This window comes from Aptenodytes patagonicus, chromosome 2 (assembly GCF_965638725.1).
Source record: "Aptenodytes patagonicus chromosome 2, bAptPat1.pri.cur, whole genome shotgun sequence".
NCBI classification, from domain to species: Eukaryota; Metazoa; Chordata; class Aves; order Sphenisciformes; family Spheniscidae; genus Aptenodytes; species Aptenodytes patagonicus.
Genome location: NC_134950.1, coordinates 80882685 through 80904169, shown reverse-complemented (window position 1 = coordinate 80904169; position 21485 = coordinate 80882685). Strand labels below are relative to the sequence as shown.

Genomic DNA, 21485 nt, shown 5'->3' with positions numbered 1-21485 from the left:
AAGTAATTTTGAAAGGGAAGGGTAGGAGACAGAGGCAGGGAGCACAGCCACTGTAGCCTTTTTGCTTTAGCAAATGATGCTAAACCAAAGCAAAAATAAACTAAAACATGGTTATATACCCCCAAATAAAAAAAATTGATGTGTTTTTTCCAGTCAGTCTTCTGATTTTGGTGGCTTAATTTACAATTTCTATAAGATGGGTTTGGTGTGGGCTGTGTAGGCTGCGTTAGCCTAACTTTAGCTTAACTAAATGAATACTCAGGCTAATTTCTGGTGTTATCCTACTTATAGCATATACTGTATTGTGCCCGATGAGAGTGCCGCCACAGTCACAGGAACCGCAGGGTTGCCATATTAAGAGGTATAAGATAAGCAAGACGTGAATCTATAGAAATCCAAACTTTAAGAGTTTGTTTCGTGTGTGTCGTGTTTTCCCTAAGTCAGTAGGGCGGATTCAGACTCTGCTTTGCAGTTTTGTCTAGGTAATTCTTAAGATTAGAATAAAAATAAATTTGCTAAAGCTTTTATTTTGCTAAAATAAAATCTGAGATGTTTATGTAGAAATATGAATTGTGAAATGAGTGATGAGGGGACAGTGGGTGGGTTGAAGTGCATATAGAAAGTGCTAGTACTATCTGTTTTGTTTAGAAAAATTGAGGCATACAGCCTTCTTTGTAATGTTTCAAAGCATAATAATTCAGCTGTTCATTCTGGTGTAGTGAGTGCATACATAAATCACTAGCACACTGCATCTTAGAGATGGGTTGCTTGTAGTTGTCTGTAGAACTTACTGCATGGTAACAGTTATAATTAATTACTTGACAGACTGGATGTCTCAGAGTACTTTGTCATCAATGTGCACGGGTGGCGGGTAGTTGCGCTGAGGTGTTCAAGTATTCTCTGGTACATAGTAATATAAAAAGCAGAACTTGGTCCTCTTCCAAGATTTAAATTTGTCCTTGCCTTTCTGAAAAGTGGGAGGCAAAGAAAAGGTGATGAAATGTCTTCTCAACAATATAAGCTTCACCTACCACTTTGGACTATGAAATTCAAAATGACCTTGCATCCTTCAGCTTCGGTTGATTGCTATGCCATGGAGAACACTATCTAAAACTGCTCTTGGCAGCTTCTACAGCAGAGTTTGACATCGCTGAATTTTGTGGAGGGGTGTGTATATGTGTGCATATGATATAAATTCTTAATTTAGAATGTAAATGATAAAAATCTGAAGTACTTGCTGATAGGGAGCAGGGAGTTTGTGAGAAATTTTGACATGGTGAACATAAATCTGGATCTTTGTTGTCTAACCTGGAGAGTTCTTCCTGCTCTTATGATGTTTCCTTGTTATAAAACATTTTTACACAGTACTGCTTATGGCAGATTTCCTGAGACTTTCATAGGTCAGAAAAGCACTGGAAAAAAATCGCAAGCACTTCCAGTCATCTAGTACAGTCACTTTATATAAGTGAGTAAACAGTGGAACAATGACTCCTTTTTGACTCATGCCTCTGATTAGGTTCAAGGGTGAACTGTTGATTGCTAGTGTATTTGTTCTGTGCCATAGACATTCTCAATCAAAGAAACGAATGCTTAAATTGGATGGACTATTGTTTTTTACTTCTGAAGTGAAGTACCTTTTTGTTGAGGTGTTGAGAGCAGGAAACTGCTATGTGATTCCTGTCTCACTGTTTCAAGTAAAGATAGCACTTGATTGATTAGCAGTACCTTCTTTGTTTCAATAAAGAAAAAAGCAAGATAATTTTTTGAATGTTTGCATTGTCTTTGTCGTTCCTACAAAATGGGTTAACATCTTGAAGTGTTCTTAATGATGCTCTCTTTTTCTTGAAAATGTATTTTGTATTGTTTCGAGACGTTAGATAGTAACTGCGTTTTTCTCTTGAACTTTCTGTTTTATGGAAAGATGAAAGAACACTAAAGTTTTGCCTACCTGAATTTTGTCATGGATTTCACTTGGGGCCAGATTTCAGCCCATGTTTTAGGCATGTTTAATTTTAGTGGTGGTTCAGGAACCAAAGGAGATTTTTACAGTGAGGATTTTTCTCAAATTCATATGTCCCATGGATTTTGTTAATTCTGTGACAAGTGCTTCTCTTTTCTAATTCTCATCCCAAGCTGCCAGTTATTTTAAAGAATTATTTTTTTCTGTCTCTTTCTGTTTGGTTCTTGTTCACACTGTGTAGTTCAGTGTCTTACGTTTCTAATTTATTGTCTGGAAAGACAGATGTTTTATGACTGCTATAAATGTCTGAGAATTGCTGATGAGTGGTCTCTTCAATACCTATTATTTCTCTTTTATGTTTCCTTATCTCCTAGGAGCCTACAAGGTAGACCCAGGACCCCACTGTGCTAGGCTCTGCACGAACACTGAACAGAGGCAGTAGATGATTACAGAGGGATGGTGACTAAAAGGTAGGTAAGAGACTGTATTTTGTTCAGTGGGTAGACGGTGATGTCATGGAGAGATTGTAAGATGCTGTCTGGAAAAAGACTTGCGAGAAGGCTTTGTAGACCGTTACAGGTATTCTGCCTTTCTCTCCTCCCTAAGCTAAGGAAATGCAAGAAATGGAAATGGGAGGAATGCAGGAAAAACAACCTGCAATTCTCCTTTCTTCTCCCCTCTCTTAAATTATGCTCAACTTCATAAAGGGAAACTATGTAAAAATGGGGATGTCTTTTTAAAGAAAGGCTGAAAGGGCAACTGTAAAAGTAACATGTTTGTAGGTGGCAGAGACACTATTTCAGGATGCTGTTTTGGAGGCTCCACACAAATGCTTACCATCAGTCTAAAAAAGACTTAGGAAAAGGAAGCCCGTATAGCTAAATGACAAGGTAGAGGAGACTATTAAAAGCAAGCGAACATCTAAAAAAAGCTGTGGCTGCGTCCAAAGAAGGAAAATAGGACCAAAAAATCCCCCTATCAGGCTAAACATAAAATTCATAAATGCTTTTTTCAACCACACCAGTAGCAGGAAGCTAGTTGAAGAGTCTGTGGGGCCTGCGCATAATGACATTATGAAATGAATGATCTGAGATAAAGCCAAGGCAGAAAACTAAATAATTCTTGTGTGTATGTGCTCACCACTGAAAAGCGTGGGGTGGTTCCTGTTTTGGAACCCTTTTTATGGGAGGCTTATGAGTTTGCCTTTCTCAGCTGGAAGCATTTGTAGGAGAGATTGTGGAACAAATTGCATGTTCCCAATTTAACAGGTCCAGATGTAGCTTACCCAAGTTTTTAAGGAACGGAAGAGTGAAATAGACCAGCTGCAGGCTGTGGCTTTAAAGTGTCTCAGCAGCTGAGAACTTGAAGATGTCTAATTTTAGGCCATGTTTTAGAAAGCATTCATGTGGAATCGGGGAGCCTAGAAACGTATAGGCCTCTTGTTTAAACTGAGTTGATTAATTAAGAAAATTAGATTAGTGGCTGTTTTAGAAAGGACATTGGATAAATATGATGGAGATACTGTTTGTTAAAAGGAACCTGCGTTTCTTCAAAGCAGCAATAGCAATTTCAGAGTGGAATGAAGGAGCTTCATTCTCTTTCAGAAGCTCTGTGGCTGGTATGTAACGTAACTGCGGACCACTGAGCTGCAAACAGCTTTGTACTGAAGTGATGAATTGTGCTGTGCTTGACTCTGCATATGAGGTGAAGGAGGATCAGAGAGGGATGGATGAGGTCATCGTGTCTAATGGAAAGACCCTTTGTTTCTTGCTACAGAGAATGAGCCTTTTCCCATTAAAGCCTGTTGTTATATCTCTGAAATTAATGGTATCTAGAAGCAGGGTTTTAAGACCTGGTGTGAGACTAAATGGTCTTTGATTTATAATTTTAATCTCCTCTTTTTTTCTTTTTTTTTTTTTTTTTTTGCTTAAAAATCTGGTTGGGAATAAGGTTCAACTTCCCCCCACCAGCACAACTGCCCTCCCCCAGGTCACACTTTTTGCAACAGAGATGCTGCCTTTAAGTATTCCAGATATCTCTCAATTGCCTGAAGTCTCATGGGTTGCTTTCTCTTGTCTTGATTGTTGAAATTGTCAAAAGAATTTGTAGAAAAGGCACTGTGTTGAGACCCTTTGAGCTGCCTCTGTTGATCCAGGTTTTGTGTAGTTTTGTTTTTTTCCACCGTGTGATACAGATTTTTGAACTTGCGGTGTGTGCATTAATGTAGTGTGTGTAATGTGCTCGCTCTGGAAGCCCTTTCTGCAACACCACTGCAAGCAGTTTGAATTATTTTTCACTCAGCTTCAGGTTGTATCTTTATAAAATATGGTGGAATCCAGTGCTGGAAAACATGCAAGATTGACAGCCCTGGAAATTGAAATCCCAGTTTATCCATGGACTAGATAGCACAGCCTAGCTGGAGCAAACTCTGTATCTTGGCAGTAGGACTCATGATTAACCTGCTGAGATGACCTCTGCTTCAGTTATTTATCCTTTACAGAGCACTGAAGGCTTGCGAAGATTTTGCACAATGGGAGCGTCATGTTTCAATTTGTGTTTTCAGTATCTTTCTATATGATATGTTTATTACAGTATAAATACAGGTTTGTGTCTTTAAAAAGCAAAGAACTATGAACTCTGCACTGGATTGCCCATGTAAAAGAGATGTGTTTATCTATAGTTATATTATTAGTTGTAGAAATTGATAGGGCTATAGTGATTGAACTAATACATGATAAAATGTGATCTTCAAAATGTTAACTTCAAAGAGTTAACAATTTAAAAACCAGAATGCATCATGGTGACTTTAGCAATACAGATTTTCTGCTAGATCACTCTGTGATTGTCCCATCAACATCATGGTGAAGTGGTATGTAACAGAAGAGAGAGTTGGCCAGGTATGAAAGCATGGAGGGAATCCGTTGCTGTATCCAAACTATGCATTTGGGACTCTCAGTAGCGTGCAAGCCCCATCCTCTCTTTGGGGTGGAGCATGCTGAGGTAAAGCATAGCAAGCACGCCATGCTAGAAAGTTTGTTGTTACTCTTACAAGTTGAGTATCATGCACATTTTAAATCTGTCTTCTTGAGTTATGCATTTCCTAATGCTGATGTAAATTGCCAGTTTTTTACTTGGCCAGATGCGTGCAATATCAGCAAGTTTCTTGGTTTGTTTGGTGCTTTTTGTGTCCAGTTTCTTTTCCTTTTTGCCCCTTTCTAGGTCAAATTCTGCATTTCATTGTTACACAAGGCTCCCAGTGGAAAGGCCTTGCATTCTCAGCGTTTTCCTTCTGGGCTCTTTATTTTGAATTCCAACAATTCCATTCCATAGACCTTTCTCATACCATGATGCTTGTATCTCGTTGCACCACTGCTACGTAAACTGACACTTATGCTCTGACTTAATAATTTTTCAACACCACACTTGCAGCCAAAGGGCAGGTTTTAGTTGAACTTTTATTTGTAAGACATTTTATTGTACTTATGTTTTCCCTTGTGTCATTGACAGAGGCCATTTACAAGGGTTTTATGGTTTTTGTTTTTTTTAATGGCCATTTTCCTTGGTATTCCTTCTAGAGCTTTTTGCTTGGAGTGTTGTTTTGGAAGTAGATTTAACAACATGTCTTTCTGTAGTAATATGCAAATGACATTAAAGCAGAGAGTTCATAAATAAAGGAGAAGGAATTTAACTGCAAAGGGATTACAGAAGAGCAGAAGAGGTGGAGATTATAGGAAGTAAGAGCATACTTAGTACCACTGACAGGCTGAGAAAAGAAATAAAAACAAACACAGGAGAGGAAAGGTAGCGTTTTAGCATTTTCTATGTATTTAAATGAATACCCTCTCCTGCTGATCAAAGAGGATTTTGGTTGCCTCAGAAAAGAGAGGCACTAAGGTCTACAGTGACTGGAAAGCTTAGGGCAGATGTGTCAACACGCCTTGATTTGTATTCCCTTACTCTGAGCTCCACCCTTCCTTAGGGCATAGTGGAAGGCAGCGTTCATGCAGTGGGATAGCTGGTCACCTGTCTTGGGACACATCAAGAAGGAATGGGCTATTCCACAACCACTCGCAGCATCTTGGCTACGACTTTCCTAGCTTTCTTATTTACTTACATGTGGTACATGTCATGACTCTGCTACATAACCTACATGATGGGCTTAGGGTGTGGTGTTGGAACGGGGACGTAGACTTGGTACGGGAGAAGATGAAGGGGCAGGCCAGCAAAGTGAAGTGGAGGCTATACTGGTGTACCCGGGGGAATGCCTTTGCTTATTGCTATGGGCTGTTGTCTAAGTGGGCATGTGGTCTTCCCAGCAAAGTGTGTAACATTCAGCTGTGGCGTGTCAGTGTGTTGGTGTTGTGGTTATTTGTTTATCCCAGGAAAGGGATCCCTGCCTGTGCTATGTGTGCATTTGGTTTTTTGAGGAACGCAGTATGTGAGGGTATGAAGATGTACAGAAAGTAGTGCAAAAAGGGGTGCAGGCCATACTGCATGGCTTTCGGGTATAGATTTTGGTGGTCTCAGGCAATGCTAGCTAAGGATATTCTGACTGCAGGTCATCCAGCTTTGCCTGATGGTGTGCTGGAGAGCTGGTGCAGTAGGGAGGGAGGTTTTCCATAGGCTATTGCTGTGACACCCGTGAGTGTACTGTAAGGTATAAAATGTAGGGATGGTCAGGAAGTTTCTCTTTAAGAACCTGTGGGGGTACTAGAAAAAATTGGATGCAAGCAAAACAGCCTAAGAAAGCTGAAACACTGCCTTTACTTTTAGAAAAATCCAAGGGAAGACGTAATCATCCTGCATGTTTCTATTTATGAGCTCAAGGTGACTTTGACACATTTGCTGTCTGAATCTTAGATTCCTCAAAAGGAGGAGTCTAAGATATGTTTCAATTTATCTAATCTGTGCATACATACTGTATGCTTATAAGATTCCAAAGTGATAAATGAAAAATGATGGCTACAAAGCTACAGAAGTCTGAAGTGGTTTTGGATATGATGGAGACATCAGTGACACTTCATGTAGTCTTTGACTGATGGAAACTGTCAGCCACTGAGAATACATTGGGAAAGATGTCACCAAACAAATTGGATTTTCACAACATTGTTAGTTTGTGAAATAACCTTACAGAATAGATTTTTTCCTGAAAGCCCTTAAATGGAAATCATTAAAAAGAGCATCATCATTAACAATTAGGTAAAACATGGAAATGTAAATAAGTTAAAATAACTTTTTAAGAGGATACTTCAGACTTGGAAAAAACAGATATTTATTTTATTTTTTTTGAGACACAAATACACAGAGCAGCACAATGTATGCTCTGAAGGAAACCCATAAGAGGCTTTTGTGTATTGAAACAAATATGTCAAAAGCCATTCCTCATTTAACCTTAGGTTATTTGACATCTCCTTATTCGTTGTTTGGCAGCTTCATTGGGTGCATTCCACCAGATAGTACATGACTTCTGTTGTGTAAAGTTTTACTACTTTTAAACAGACTTAAAAATAGAACTTAAATTTTTAACAATGATGTTAGGGGAAGAAAATACAGCTATGATTTATTCTCTTTAGAAGGATATTTCTTTTTTTTTTTTGTCATGCCAAATCTTAGGATCTAGCAAAAAATAAGCAAGTTTGTATTGACAGGAAGTTCAGGCATGTGTAGGGATGTTCCTCATATGTGTGAAACCTTTGTATGTGAATACATGGGGTTTTAAGTGTAAGCATTGTATTCATTTTGAACTTTGCCTTTTGTTTTTGAAGACTCTGATAGATTGGATTTTTTATCTGTAGAATGGTCTTTGAAAATCTTTGCGCCTTCCATTATTTTTAATTTTACCTGGTTTATTTTGGGAGAGGATTTATGAACTTGATCTTTCACCAAAGGTGTAAAATATCTGTATCTGGATTCAGGATTTAGTGAAAAACTAACAAAAGGTAGACGAACTTTCAGAAAGATCTAACAGAAGCCATGATTTTCCCTTCAGACTTCTTATTGCAGGATTCTGATAGCTTTGTCAGGGTTTCCTATGTTTCTGATGGACATCCTCAAAAGACAGCATGGTTAGCCACACAGTGAATGTTCCTAATTAAAAAAAGGCATGTTTGTGTGATATCTCTGAATTATCTGGATATTAACACAACTGAATGTGGCACAGAAGGGAGTTGTGTGATTTTTCTGTTGCAGTTCACAGCTGAATCAGAGATCTAAATGCAAAATCTAGTATAGAAGAGTGTCATGTGGATCGGTGTGTCCCCTTTGAGCCCTATTGCCTATAATCGTGGGAGTTAATCATGGAGTTAGAAGGAACGTTAAGCAGCGCTTTCATTTGTGTATTAAATCTTTGTAAGTGTGCGGGAAAACTTTTGCTGCTGTATAAAAAAATCTAAATCATCATCTTTGCAGTGGTAATGTTAAAGAGCAAGGAAAGTGAGATAGTAGCCTGCTTACCCTAGATATTTTGTATAACCAGTGCAGAGACATTGGATGGTTCTGTCCACCCAAGTGTTCTCTGTAGGATTCTCTCTCTATTGCTTATCCAAGAACTGAAGGAAGAATCCAGAAGCTTGGTGAGATAAGTGGGTGTTCTGAGCGCTTACCTTGATAGAAAAGCTACGTATAAGTAAATAGGTGGTGAGCAGAAGTGTTCCATGGCAGTGATGTGGGATGGGAGCTCTGAGCTGCCTCGCCTCTCCCTTTACCTTCATATCAGTCTGCTAAACCTTGCTGTTGCTTAAGCTGTTGCTGTAAAGAGAGGCTATGTTGGTTATTGATGGGAAGAAGCCAATCAAAAGCTGGTAATTGGCTAGGAGTTGAGAGGAGGTGGGGGTCTGAAATGCATTTACAAATGGGGGCGCGGGGGTGAGTGGATTTGACGTACAAAAGTGTATTCTTCTCCACTGTATTTTGGTTGTCAAAGCTGTGACCACCGTGCATTTGCTGAAATGTGTTTAATAACCACTGCCCTTTAAAACTGTACCAAAGAACTGCAGGACTGAACCCACCACGAGAAGGACAAATTTGCCTGTATTATTTAACTGAAGAAGGCTGTCACAGTAGTCATTTCATGACATTTTGGAGCTCATCCAGCAGTTCTTTTAAATAGTAACTACTTAAATATAATCTTTGTTTTGGAAGTTTGCCTAGTATTAATGTGCAGAATAACCACTAATAGTTTTGTTTTAGCAGTATGGTTTTGTCCTTTAGATTGGCGATTCACGTTTAAAAATGTATTATATTAAGTCCTTATGAAAGCTAAATCCCAAGTACTATCAAGTACTTTTGTATAGTGACATACAAAATGGTAGAGAACTGTTTTCAGTCGAATATAATTTTTTTTAAAACCCAGCTATTTGAAGTTGCTGTTTTACTGTCTTCCTTCTGGTTTCTCTTACATCCATGTACAAATTTGGGCATGTTTTCCTGTACAATTTACAAATACAAAAAAGTATGTCCTAGATAGATGACTACAGTGATAATCTGTGATGTGATGATCTTCTGTCTTAATTATTCAACATGTATGACTGCAATCTCTGTGTCCCCTCTTCCCAATTAATATAGAATGCAGCAGCTAAACTTGCATTACTCTCATATTACCTCTTTTTTACCTACTTCCATTAACCTTGCCTTCACTCAAGACTACTTTTTATACATCTTCAAGATTTTACACAAATTTTTCATCCAACTCTAACCTTCATCTTATTCATTCTCCCACCAGCTGATAAAACTTTCCTCTTCCCAGCTAAATTTTTTCCGATGGTTTTCTCAGTGCATAGTCTGCTGCTCTGTTGCATGGATGTCCTCCCAGTCCTGAGCTACTGCCTTTTGTTCAATCAAGTCATGTTTTTAAACCTGCTTTTTTTTAAAAAATATAGTTTCCAGTACAAGGCAGTTTGTAATAATGTGAAGGGAAAAGAAAAAGATGAAAAGCATCCTAAACTAGGGCATCTTCTCCTTCTCCTATCCTGCATCATACCTGAATTTGGGTAGAGGTCATGGTAGAAGGCAAGATACGTGGCCAGCTTTCAAAGCCTGAGCTTTTGTAATTTAAGAGTACTTTTTGTTTTATATATAGTGAAGTTTCAGTACATTGTTAATGCAGAGTAATAGTTACAGCTTTACTTGTAGTTGTGACTCTGGTCCCGCATAGATTCCTAATTCCCAGTGGTGAAATTTCAAAATTCACTTTTTCTGTGAGCCCCTTACAGAATTATACAGGGAGTACAGATGCTTTTTTAGCAGAAGACTACAAAAAGTAGGTTAACAGTTAAGCTAGGGAAGAACAGAGTTTGAAGGCTGTTCAAGAAATGTTATCATTGCAGTAGTTCCCCTCTAGACGGAAACATTTTTTTGCCCTTCTAAAAATATATGTAATTAGTTTTGTAAAATCAAAATAATTTTGTAGCTTAAAACAAAGGAGAAAACAATGCCATAAACTGAGGCTGCATTTGCTAACAAATATGATGAAAATAAGTGTTAAAAATACTTTAATTGTCTGTTCATTGTTTTTCTTACTAATCCCTGTTCAGTGAGGTGGAATAGCTGTATTGGGTTTGCATGGCAAAGTGGGGAGGCTACAGGGGTGGCTTCTGTGAGAAGCTGCTAGAAGCTTCCCCCATGTCCGATAGAGCCAATGCCAGCCGGCTCCAAGACGGACCTGCCACTGGCCAAGGCCGAGCCCATCAGCGACGGTGGTAGCACCTCTGGGATAACACATTTAAAAAGCGGGCAGGGGGGAACTGCGCAACAGCAACTGGAGCCGGAGAGAGGAATGAGAATATGTGAGAGAAACAACTCTGCAGACACCAAGGTCAGTGAAGAAGGAGGGGGAGGAGGTGCTCCAGGCACTGGAGCAGAGATTCCCCCGCAGCCCATGGTGAAGACCATGGTGAGGCAGGCTGTCCCCCTGCAGCCCATGGAGGTCCACGGTGGAGCAGATATCCACCTGCAGCCCGTGGAGGACCCCATGCCGGAGTAGGTGGATGCCCGAAGGAGGCTGTGTCCCTGTGGGAAGCCTGTGCTGGAGCAGGCTCCTGGCAGAACCTGTGACCCGTGGAGAGAGAAGCCCACGCTGGAACAGGTTTGCTGGCAGGACTTGTGACCCCGTGGGGGACCCACGCTGGAGCAGTCTGTTCCTGAAGGACTGCACCCATGGAAAGGACCCACACTGGAGCAGTTTGTGAAGAACTGCAGCCCGTGGGAAGGACTCACATTGGAGAAGTTCATGGAGGACTGTCTCCTGTGGGAGGGACCCCACGCTGGAGCAGGGGAAGAGTGTGAGGAGTCCTCCCCCTGAAGAGGAAGGAGCGGCAGAGACAACGTGTGATGCACTGACAGCAACCCCCATTTCCCATCCCCCTGCACCGCTCAGAGGGGGAGGAGGTAGAGAAATGGGGAGTGAAGTTGAGCCCAGGAAGAAGGGAGGGGTGAGGGAGAGGTGTTTTAAGCTTTAGTTTTATTTCTTATTACCCTACTCTGATTCGTAATAAATTAAACTAATTTCCCCAAGTCGAGTCTGTTTTGCCCGTGACAGTAATTGGTGAGTGATCTCCATGTCCTTACTCAACCCACGAGCCCTTCGTTATATTTTCTCTCCCCTGTCCAGCTGTGGAGGGGGAGTGATAGAGTGGCTTTGGTGGGCACCTGGCATCCAGTCAGGGTCAACCCACCACACTAGCATACTTTTGTTATATTCAGCTTTAATGGGTAAATAAGATTTTTCACAAATAATTTTCATTTACTGAGGTGTAGAAATATGTAGTATAGCATCTTCATTCAGGGGCAACATTGCTAGGTCTCTGAAAGTACATGTTGCTTTAAAAATTGTTGTCCACAGCTTTTTATGTTATATTTTATCTCTCAAGAGCGTGCCAGGGATATTTGGAAAGCATATTTGTAAGGACCGCTAACAGCATCACTGCATAAATTGAAAGAAACTCTGAAATGTAATTTATGTCATGTTTTTTGACAGTTTATAAGGAAGGTCCAGTTAATGACTACATGATTCTGTTGAGATTGAGGTCTTTGCTGATTCAGCTATAACCAGGAGACAGGTGTCTTTCCAAACCATAGGGCTTCCTACTAGATGGGTGAGGGAATATCAAAGAAAAAATGCCATTGACTGGCTATTCTGGATGCTGTTTCTCTTTGTGGTCACAACTCATGTACTGTAGTACGTGCTTTGTAAAAAACTGTGCAGTGGATTTTCCTTGTCTTACAGTCAGATATGTATCTTCACTTTTCACTAGGTTTTATGAATAACTCATAAATACAGACTTGTATGTAGTGTATGGCAATGCAAGTGAATAAAATACAACTTATGAATGTTGTGCGGTGCAGAGCTCAGATCTTTGCAGAACATGGGAATGAATGGCTGTGCTTGGTCAGAGGTGCATCCAGACCAGCATCTGGTCTCTGTCAGGAGCAAACAGCACATGTCTCAGGGAAGAGAGTAAGACCCCAGCAAGCAGCTAGTGGGACTTTTCCTGTTGCAGTATCGGGCTCAGGAAGTTCCTGAATTTCAGACTGCAAAATGGGAGTGTCTAGGTATTTCATAACCATCAGTGGATCCTTTTTCTGAGGATCTGCCCAACCCCATTTTGAAGCTGTATCATTTTTTAAAATCAACAGAATCCTGTGGTAAGGACTGTCTACTGAACTGCTATTACTCACAACACCTGAAAGTATATTTTTACTTTACAGAGTATATTATTATTAAGTACATTTTTACTTTACAGAGGCCAACTGTATGAGATTCAACAAGGCCAAGTGCCGGGTCCTGCACTTCGGCCACAACAACCCCATGCAGCACTACAGGCTTGGGGAAGAGTGGCTGGAAAGCTGCCCAGCAGAGAAGGACCTGGGGGTGCTGGTCGACAGCCGGCTGAACATGAGCCGGCAGTGTGCCCAGGCGGCCAAGAAGGCCAATGGCATCCTGGCCTGTATCAGAAATAGTGTGGCCAGCAGGAGTAGGGAAGTGATCGTGCCCCTGTACTCGGCCCTGGTGAGGCCGCACCTCGAATACTGTGTTCAGTTTTGGGCCCCTCACTACAAGAAGGACGTTGAGGTGCTGGAGCGTGTCCAGAGAAGGGCAACGAGGCTGGTGAGGGGTCTGGAGAACAAGTCTTCTGAGGAGCAGCTGAGGGAACTGGGGTTGTTTAGCCTGGAGAAAAGGAGGCTGAGGGGAGACCTCATCGCTCTCTACAACTCCCTGAAAGGAGGTTGTAGCGAGGTGGGTGTCAGTCTCTTCTCCCAAGTAACTAGCAATAGGACGAGAGGAAACAGCCTCAAGTTGCGCCAGGGGAGGTTTAGATTGGACGTGAGGAAAAATGTCTTTACTGAAAGAGTGGTGAAACATTGGAAGAAGCTGCCCAGGGAAGTGGTTGAGTCCCCATCCCTGGAAGTATTTAAAAGACGTGTAGATGAGGCGCTTAGGGACATGGTTTAGTGGGCATGGTGGTGTTGGGTCGATGGTTGGACTCAATGATCTCAGAGGTCTTTTCCAACCTTAATGATTCTATGATTCTATGCTTCTATACTACAGAACAGTGTGTGTTGTATGCCATGTTGATGGTGTTGACCATCTTTTGGGCCCTAAGAAAATGTGTTTGGTTTGCCAATAAAAGTACCAACTGGAAAAGGAGCAGGCAAGTGTGGTGTAGAGAGAAAGGAGAAGATCAAATGCAGGGATGTGTGTGTAGATCCCTGAATTGCTGCATTTCTTCCCTCTCCATTTCCTTTTCCTGCACTAGCTGACACTTCTGCTCTCTCCTGGCTCATTTTCTCTCACTTCATGCCTTTCCTTTGGCTGTTAAACTTCCTCTGATTTTCCTTCCAACTTTCTCCACTTTTCAGACCTTCATTTGCAAACAATCATTACCATTTTGTTTTTCCATTGAAGTTACTTTGTAAAGGAAAAACTGTGCTGGCTTTATAGTCTGTCTGAGGAGGAGAATCCCTCCTTCCGCCACCTCAGGCTGACTTCTGATGGTCAGACTGAGGATCACAGTTCAGTGGGTGTCCCAAGCAATGCATGGGGGAAGGTGCTCTGGTGACTGGACCAGGAGACCAGCTGTGAGGGGAAGGACACTAGACATGGGAATCTGGGGCTTGGGAGGATACCAAAAAGGCCGAGGAGCTAAAGGATAGCTAAGAGAAAAAGGGATTTGAAAAAAAGAGCTGAGATTTTGCTGGAACTTGGGCCTAGGCTGCGCTGATTTGACTGCCATTATTCTTACCTCTAAGCTTCTTGTGGTGCTCTTCTGTGTGGACTTGCTGCGTTGGCTGGTGCTTGCTCGAGGAAGCTGTGGTCCACTGGCGGTGTGCCCCACTGATGAGGCAGACATGCCCACGACGTGATAAATGAGATCTGAGGCATTATTACAAACTTCTTGCTTCACTCAGGCCACTGTTCTTGAAGCAGTGCTTCCTTTGCGGAAATCACAAGTATTGCAGCTCTTTGAGCAGTGCTGGAGAAGTAGATTTGATGACAGATTCTTCTTTTATAGTTGTCACCATCAGCTACAGATATTAGCAGACTCTTGGCAGAATGTCACTATGAATTTAAGGATTGATTTTTGACTGCGTTAGTCAATGACAGCTGATGGGTGACTGCCTCTTGCAGATCCTAAAATTCATGCCACTGCAGAAATGAATGGCAATATTAAAAAAACAGTTGAAGGAACTCGGTAATCAGTTTGTTAATTGAAGCTGACTCTCGCTTTATGAGAATACAAATTAGAATATGCTGCTCTGCTGCATAGCAAACAGTCTGCATTGCTGGGTCCAGTGATGAGACATGATAGTGTACGGCTGGATTATTTTACTGAAGAAGGTCTATAGCCTCCAGTCTCATCTCGATGTTTAATGAGGTGATCTTTGAGCTATTGCTCTAATCTAATTGTGTATCTGAATGATACACAAATTGTTTTTCTAAAGCTATACCGAGTAAGGGATGTATTTCAAAGTAATTATATTATAAAGAGGTATAGCTTTTATTTGTGCATTTGACAGGGGAACAGAATTAATCACTATAGTAAAAACAACTGGTTGGTTTTTTTTGAAACAAGTTTTAAATGGGTTTTGATATTTATTCACCTTGTATCTATATATTATTAGGAGAAGGATGACTTAAAAAAAAGGGACAGTACATTTGTGAAAAAAGTGAAATGTGAATGTCTTTGACGCACAACAGTCACATTTTTCACTGGAGGAGAGCAGAGCACTGTTATTTCAGACTGACGCAGCCCTCTTGATGCCGCCCTCCCCCCACCTCCATCCCTTTTTCCTTCTGGGCTCCAGGGCTTGTCACTAGTGGTGTTGCCAGGACTGGGAATTAAGAGCGTACACATTGCCTGAGAATTTAGCTAGATTTTTTGGTAGGTGTGATGACAGGGCCTTTTTTACATATTCCTTTCTCTAGCAATCTTCCTCTCAAATGATTTGTATGAATATGAGGAGTTTGGCTTTAAAAAATCAAGAGCTATTACAGAAAAGGGCACTGAGCTACATCATAGGGGTGTTCATGTATTCCAGTTTTATGACCATATGACTGCTGATACCCTTTTTCCTGATTTGTCCATATGCTTACTAGCAATACACAACAGCGTGGGCTTTTTTTGCTAAAGAGGAAACAATTCTCCCTGTCTGCTCATCACTTGCAGCAGCAAGCAAATGTTCTATTCATTTAATAAATTGTAAAAAGGTGCCACTAGCAGTACAGTACAGTAGTAGACAAAATAGGTATTTTTAATAAAATTGACATGACCAAAGATGAAATAATTATTACTATTTTAAAGTGTGTATAGTAGCAATACGGGACAACATCTTTCTTTGGACTCATAATTCTGTTCTGATGAACCCATAAAATGTATAGTCTGTTTCACTCAGGTTTTTGCTTGTGCACAAAGTTGCATGTTTTCCGGAGCAGTTAGTTAGCATGAGTAAATTTTTATCAAACTTTCACTGTTTTGCAAACCAAGGAGTGGAGCAAAGCACCCAGGGGAAGTGGAATGAGTCTCCCACAGCAAATTACATGAGCAGCATCTGCAGGAATAGACACTGGTGTGCATGTAAAGAAACCCCAGACCTGCTTGTGGATGCATGTACCCAGAACCAGTCCTGAAACAGGCATCTTTTAACCAGAGTTAACAAAACTCTGCTCTTTGTAAACTCATCTTTACATAAGTTCACTTCATCATTCACTGAAAGTGCAGTTAAACTGACACTTACAGAATCAGCAAAGATAATTATTTGAAAGCATCTTTGCTGCTGGACAGCTGCAGGTAGTGTGACAACTCTCTTTTTTATACAGCAGCTTACTTTAATCAAACAAAAGAAAATGTAGTTTATAATTCAGAGGTAAATTGTACTTCCAACACGGTGTATTTTAACTGATCTAGAAATATTGACATCCTGATTATTTTATTTTAAATATATGACTTCAGTGCCTGGAGGGAATAGTCTCTAAATGAATCTGCTTGGACCTAGCAGTAGCAGTTACATGCCTTGCATGCTTAGCTGTTCACACTTTTTCTTTTTAGCAATAGGTATGTTTTGTTGGCTCAGCTAAAATAGAAAATCTTGAATTGCTTTTTTTTTTCCTCATCAAATACTGTTGATGGAGAAACTAATTACTACGTTTGTAAAAAATAATACCTTTACCTAATGGGCTTCATTCATCTTTATATTTCTTCTAGGCAAGCTAGATCAAAGAAAAGTGAATGAGGGAGAGAATAAGTACACAAACCCCTTTACATATAGAAATAAAATAATATACTGAAATATATTACATTTTCTAATTCTGCTTTTGTTTTCTTTTCGCATCCTCAGATTGTTTTACAGACTTCAAAAATGCAATTTGTCAGAAGTCTGATTAAAGATCTGTGCTAGAAAAACTATACAAATAATATAGGTCAATGTGCTGGTTCCCGAATGTATAGCAATAATTAGAAAGACGGTCAGTGTCACTATTATGGATATGTTTCGAAGAGTTTTGATGACCATTATATTTCATTGTTGAGAGAGATTTGCATATGGAGATTATACAGAAATCAAGGGAACTAGCCTAAACTTTTCATGTTTAGGGTTCTCTTGGCTTTTACGCTCCAGGCTATGACTTCTTGGCACAGTAGTTGCACTTTCAGTAAGGAGAAGGGCCCATTTCAGGAAAGACTCCTTTGCCTGCATCAAGACTTCTGACTCTCAGTTGCAGCGTTTCAGAGCTGTGTGGGTACGGAGTTCAGGTGCTGCCTCCACAGGCTCGCTCTTACGGCCAGTATCTCAGGCAGAGGTGGAACTTGTGTGGCGGTCCTTACTCAAGGATGCGCAGGAGGGAGCAATCCAGCCCCTGCAAATTCTGTGGAAAAGGATTTGGTTTTGAAGGCTTTTCTAAGTTGTCTGTTCGTCTGTTTATGCTGTGGGTACATGTTGAAGGTGTGTTTTGTTTGTTGGGGTTTTCTGGTTTTTTGGGGGGGCAGGAGTGTGTGGGTTTTTTGGTTCTTGGGGGAGGTGTTGGTTTTTTGTTTGTGTGTTTTGGTTTTTTGTTTGGTTGGGTTTTTTTGTTTTTGTGGTTCGTGTTTTTTTTTTTTTTTTTACTCTAGCAGCGTAGTAGGTGCAGTCTTCAGACTCCTTTTTCTTTCTCCTCCTGTGCATAACTGTAGTGTAATGAAGTGGGTAGTGAGTTCCTGTTCCTCCCAGTTGCTCAGCTGACTTAAAGCTTGTCCTTTTCTCATGCGAGAACTTGCAATGAGGTTTCCATCTGCTACCTTGATTTACTGTTCTCTTGTCTGATTAGGGTCTCTGAAGACTCTCCTCTGAGTAGTTGCAAGTAAGCTTCTACTTGCAGTTCCCCACAATGTATTTAATACATTTAAATTAATGCATCTAAAATAATTAATACACTTCAATTAATAAAATAGCACAATGCATTTAAACAGGTAGAGGTTGAGGTAGAGAGAAACTTAAACTGTTACTGTTTTTCTCTTTATATTATGAGAAGTGCATTCACATCCTTCTTTGTCTCTCCTTCAGAGTCCAACCTTGTCTTTGGATATTCTGATTGAGAGAAAGGAGTGTTTCCTGCCTCCATTTTTACCATGTGAGATGCATGCAGCAAGAGTAGGAGTTCAGCTAAGTAGGAAGAAATTCTTTGGCCCCAAAATTCTCCCACAGCATGACTGTACATGTAAACAACTATGTCAGAGAGCAACTATGGCATGTGAGTAGCCTGTCTTTCCAGAGGATGCTGTTTGGATTTAGAGGCTGCGGAAAGGTATTGTTGTGAAGGAATCTTTGCTTCTGTTACTGACTTCTGCACACAGGGGATAGGTGTGGAGAAATCCTCTTGACACCTGCAGGATACAAGACATCAGACCTGTCAACATTTACATCTCAGTCCTTATTAATACCAGGATTAGTCCCGTGAAAGTCAATATCCTTTTTGTAATGGAATCCATGGCATCCATAAATACGTACAGATATAGTACCTGGATGAAGAGTACCGGTCCTTTTCTTTCTTTCTGGAGAAACAGGATTCTCTTTTTGTTGTGTCCTGGGTAGAGCTGTTTTTTGAAACTTGGCTGGGATATAGTAGCCCGGTTACATAAAGACCATGGAGCTTCATTTACAGCCAGGGAGACAGAGAAGGCTGAGATTCCAGTACAAATGTTTAATTTTATTCTTGTTTAATTTCTGTCCATTATATTCACACATTTATGGGTATTTCTGAGACTTTTAAAATTAAAAGAAATAAAGTTTGTATTTCTTTAATGTGAAAGTACCATGTTCCTAGGTGTTGGAATACCTGCTGCTGTACTGTGTGCAAGAAAAACAGCTTTTGAGAGTCTGTGATGTGGTATCTGTCCTTCATTTTGCTTCCTAAATACACATACATAATCTTACAGAAACCTGAATTAGAACTAGCTGTTAGTAATGTACTTGTATGATCTGTAAGTTAGTAATATCCATTAGCTATGATATAACCTACATAAACTGGTTGAATTTGGATAAGAATAGCGCATAATGCTTGAAATGCCACCCTTGCAGAAAATGAACTACCAAAACATTGGAACAGGCGCTTTATGCTCCTATATACGTGAGTGCACAGAATTTCTATGAGCAGATCCTGCCTGCTGTGAGCCACAAGCAATTTATAGGGACAGATTCATATTGGAACATGACATCATAAGATATACTGCTTAGAAAGGTAGGAATATGAATTTAACTGCCTAGAAGCTTCCCCCTCCTTTTTTTCTGAAACATAAGTGAATTTAGCAGAGAAGCTAAAATTGACTATTAAATTTATGTACCGCTCAGATGTATTATGTCTTTGATCTATTTATTTTAGTTTAAATTAATGAGGATTAGATGTGTCCAGGTCTTAGCTGGAAGGCTTCTAAAGGCAGCAAAATAAAGTGGTAGGAGAAGAGCAGTTCATCTTATGATGGCTGGTGCTACAGTAATGTTAGGGAGCAATGTTTACTACCCATTCTGCTTTCTGAGCATAGCTTTTAAAACACACTGGTCTAACTGTGGAGTATCTTTTAATTAACAGCCCTTTGTTTCATGTGTTTAGGATGTTTATTTCATAGAAATAGAAAGTTTCCACCTCATTAAACAGCACACTGCAGTTCAGTGAGATCAAATGTATTAGAAGTCAATATTGCTGATTATTTTTTCCTGAATCGCTCCATTAATTAGCAGAACGACAGTTCTGCCATTATGGAGTTGTCTCAAATCTCCAGTCTTCCCCTCCGGAAAGGCAGTGATGTCTCATAACTGTGTGCTATCAGCAAGCAAGCTTGTGGGACTCAGTAAAGCTGCTAGTGGTGAAAGTTTTTTGGGTCACAGCAATAGGTTGTTACTACTTGGGATGTTTGTTATGATAAAGCTAAAGGAATTGGGTTGGATCTAAAATGATATTGACACTGTGAATATTCTGTACTTATAAAATAAGTGTCTGGTTATTGGAAGTTTCAAAAAATCAGGGAGTTGAAACTTCAACTTTATTCTGGTACTGAATGAAAACCATTACATCGTTGATTGGTGTCTAGATTTTAGTAGAAAGGGGTCTTCAGCATTAGAATCTGCAGTATGCAACCTTGTCATCAGTCTTGGCAAACGGGTAGGGATTAAGCCAGCATCAGAACCAGTGACCGTCCCTTCTGTAAAGCAAAAGTACGTTGTCAGAGCATGTGAATTCACATTCACGTTGATGTGAACCTTGTCCTACCGCTTTCTGTGCTGTGCTATACATACTCTACGGATAGGCAAAAAATACATGCTCTAGGCCTGTTGTTTTGTCAAAACAGTCAGTAACGTGAAGGAGCAATTACTTTCCTACCTTTTACTCACAAGGAATCAAAGCACTCTTTCCTTTGTGAGGAAGGCAGAGCAAAGGGCAGTGGATCCAAGTGTACGTGGAACATAGATTTAGATACATTTTCTGTATCTAAAAAAATAAAATAAAAAATGTTGCAGAACATTATTCCCCCCCCCCATTACAAAATGAAACTTTAAAGTAGAAGAGAGGGGGAAGGAATAACAGTTTTTGAATCTTGCTGGGTGATAAAAGAAATCAATGTTCCTAAATTGTGTCACTGATGATAAGTTTATGAAGTAATTAGAGGAGCAGCTGATAGCATACTTTTGAGGAATCAAATACTACACAGACAGAAGGCGGTGTTGTTTTGTTTTGTTTTAAACATCAAGAATTGTCTAATTTTTTCTGTGGTTTGCTCTTGTGCTTGAGTAAATTTCTTTGAATTCTCCAGGTGCTTTTCCCACATGAGTGCAAGAAGAGTAGTCAGTTAAAAGAAGTCACTGCTGTGGAGGACAGCATGACCACCATGAAAGGAAGCTGCCTCCTTGCACTGCTGTTGGCAGGACTTGGGGTATTAGGAATACTGGAGCCAACAACAACAGAAGATACCCACTGCCACCGAGCTGAGCACCCAGTTATTGCATACAAAGGTAAGGGGTAAGCGCAAAAAAACTTTTCCAGAAGTAGGCTAAGGATTGTGTAATCTCTTCATTGAAACCTCTGTTTTTAATGTGTAATGATATGAAAAAAAAAAGTGTATTCAGTGCTGTTACATAGTAACCTGGACTGTATTCCATACAAGTTAAATACAACTAGGCTTGCAAAGTTTGTTAACAATTTGGTGCTGAATGTGTCATTTAAAGGTGGGTGACTCATTTTCCTCTGTGATTAAAACCAGGCTGTACTGTTGCATGGGGTTGTTCCTTTCCAGGTGTAGGACTCTGCATGTGTACACTTAATTTCATGAGGTTGCTCTTGGCCCATTCCTCCAGCCGATCTAGGTCCCTCTGGACGGCAACCCTGCCCTCAAGCTTACCAACTGTTTCTCTGAATTTGGTGTTATCTGCACACTTTACAGACTGCACTCTGTTGCCTTGGTTGTTGATTAAGGTGTTAAACAGGACAGGTCGCAGGATCAACCCTTGTGATATTCCACTTGTTACTGGCCTCATGGTGGAGTAAGGTCCATTAAACATTTACTCT

The 21485-nt window shown here is 40.3% G+C and overlaps 1 protein-coding gene across 8 annotated transcripts in view; it reads left to right on the top strand.

The window, feature by feature from the left end:
* SEMA5A (semaphorin 5A) overlaps window positions 1–21485 on the top strand; it is a 365023-nt gene that overhangs the window by 89404 nt on the left and 254134 nt on the right. For all 8 annotated transcript variants that reach the window (XM_076330319.1, XM_076330320.1, XM_076330321.1 and 5 more), the window contains exons 2-3: window positions 2335–2430; window positions 20734–20932. In XM_076330319.1, the coding sequence (XP_076186434.1) occupies window positions 20800–20932 (133 nt within the window). In that variant the 5' untranslated portion in view covers window positions 2335–2430; window positions 20734–20799. The remainder of the gene's footprint in view (window positions 1–2334; window positions 2431–20733; window positions 20933–21485) is intronic.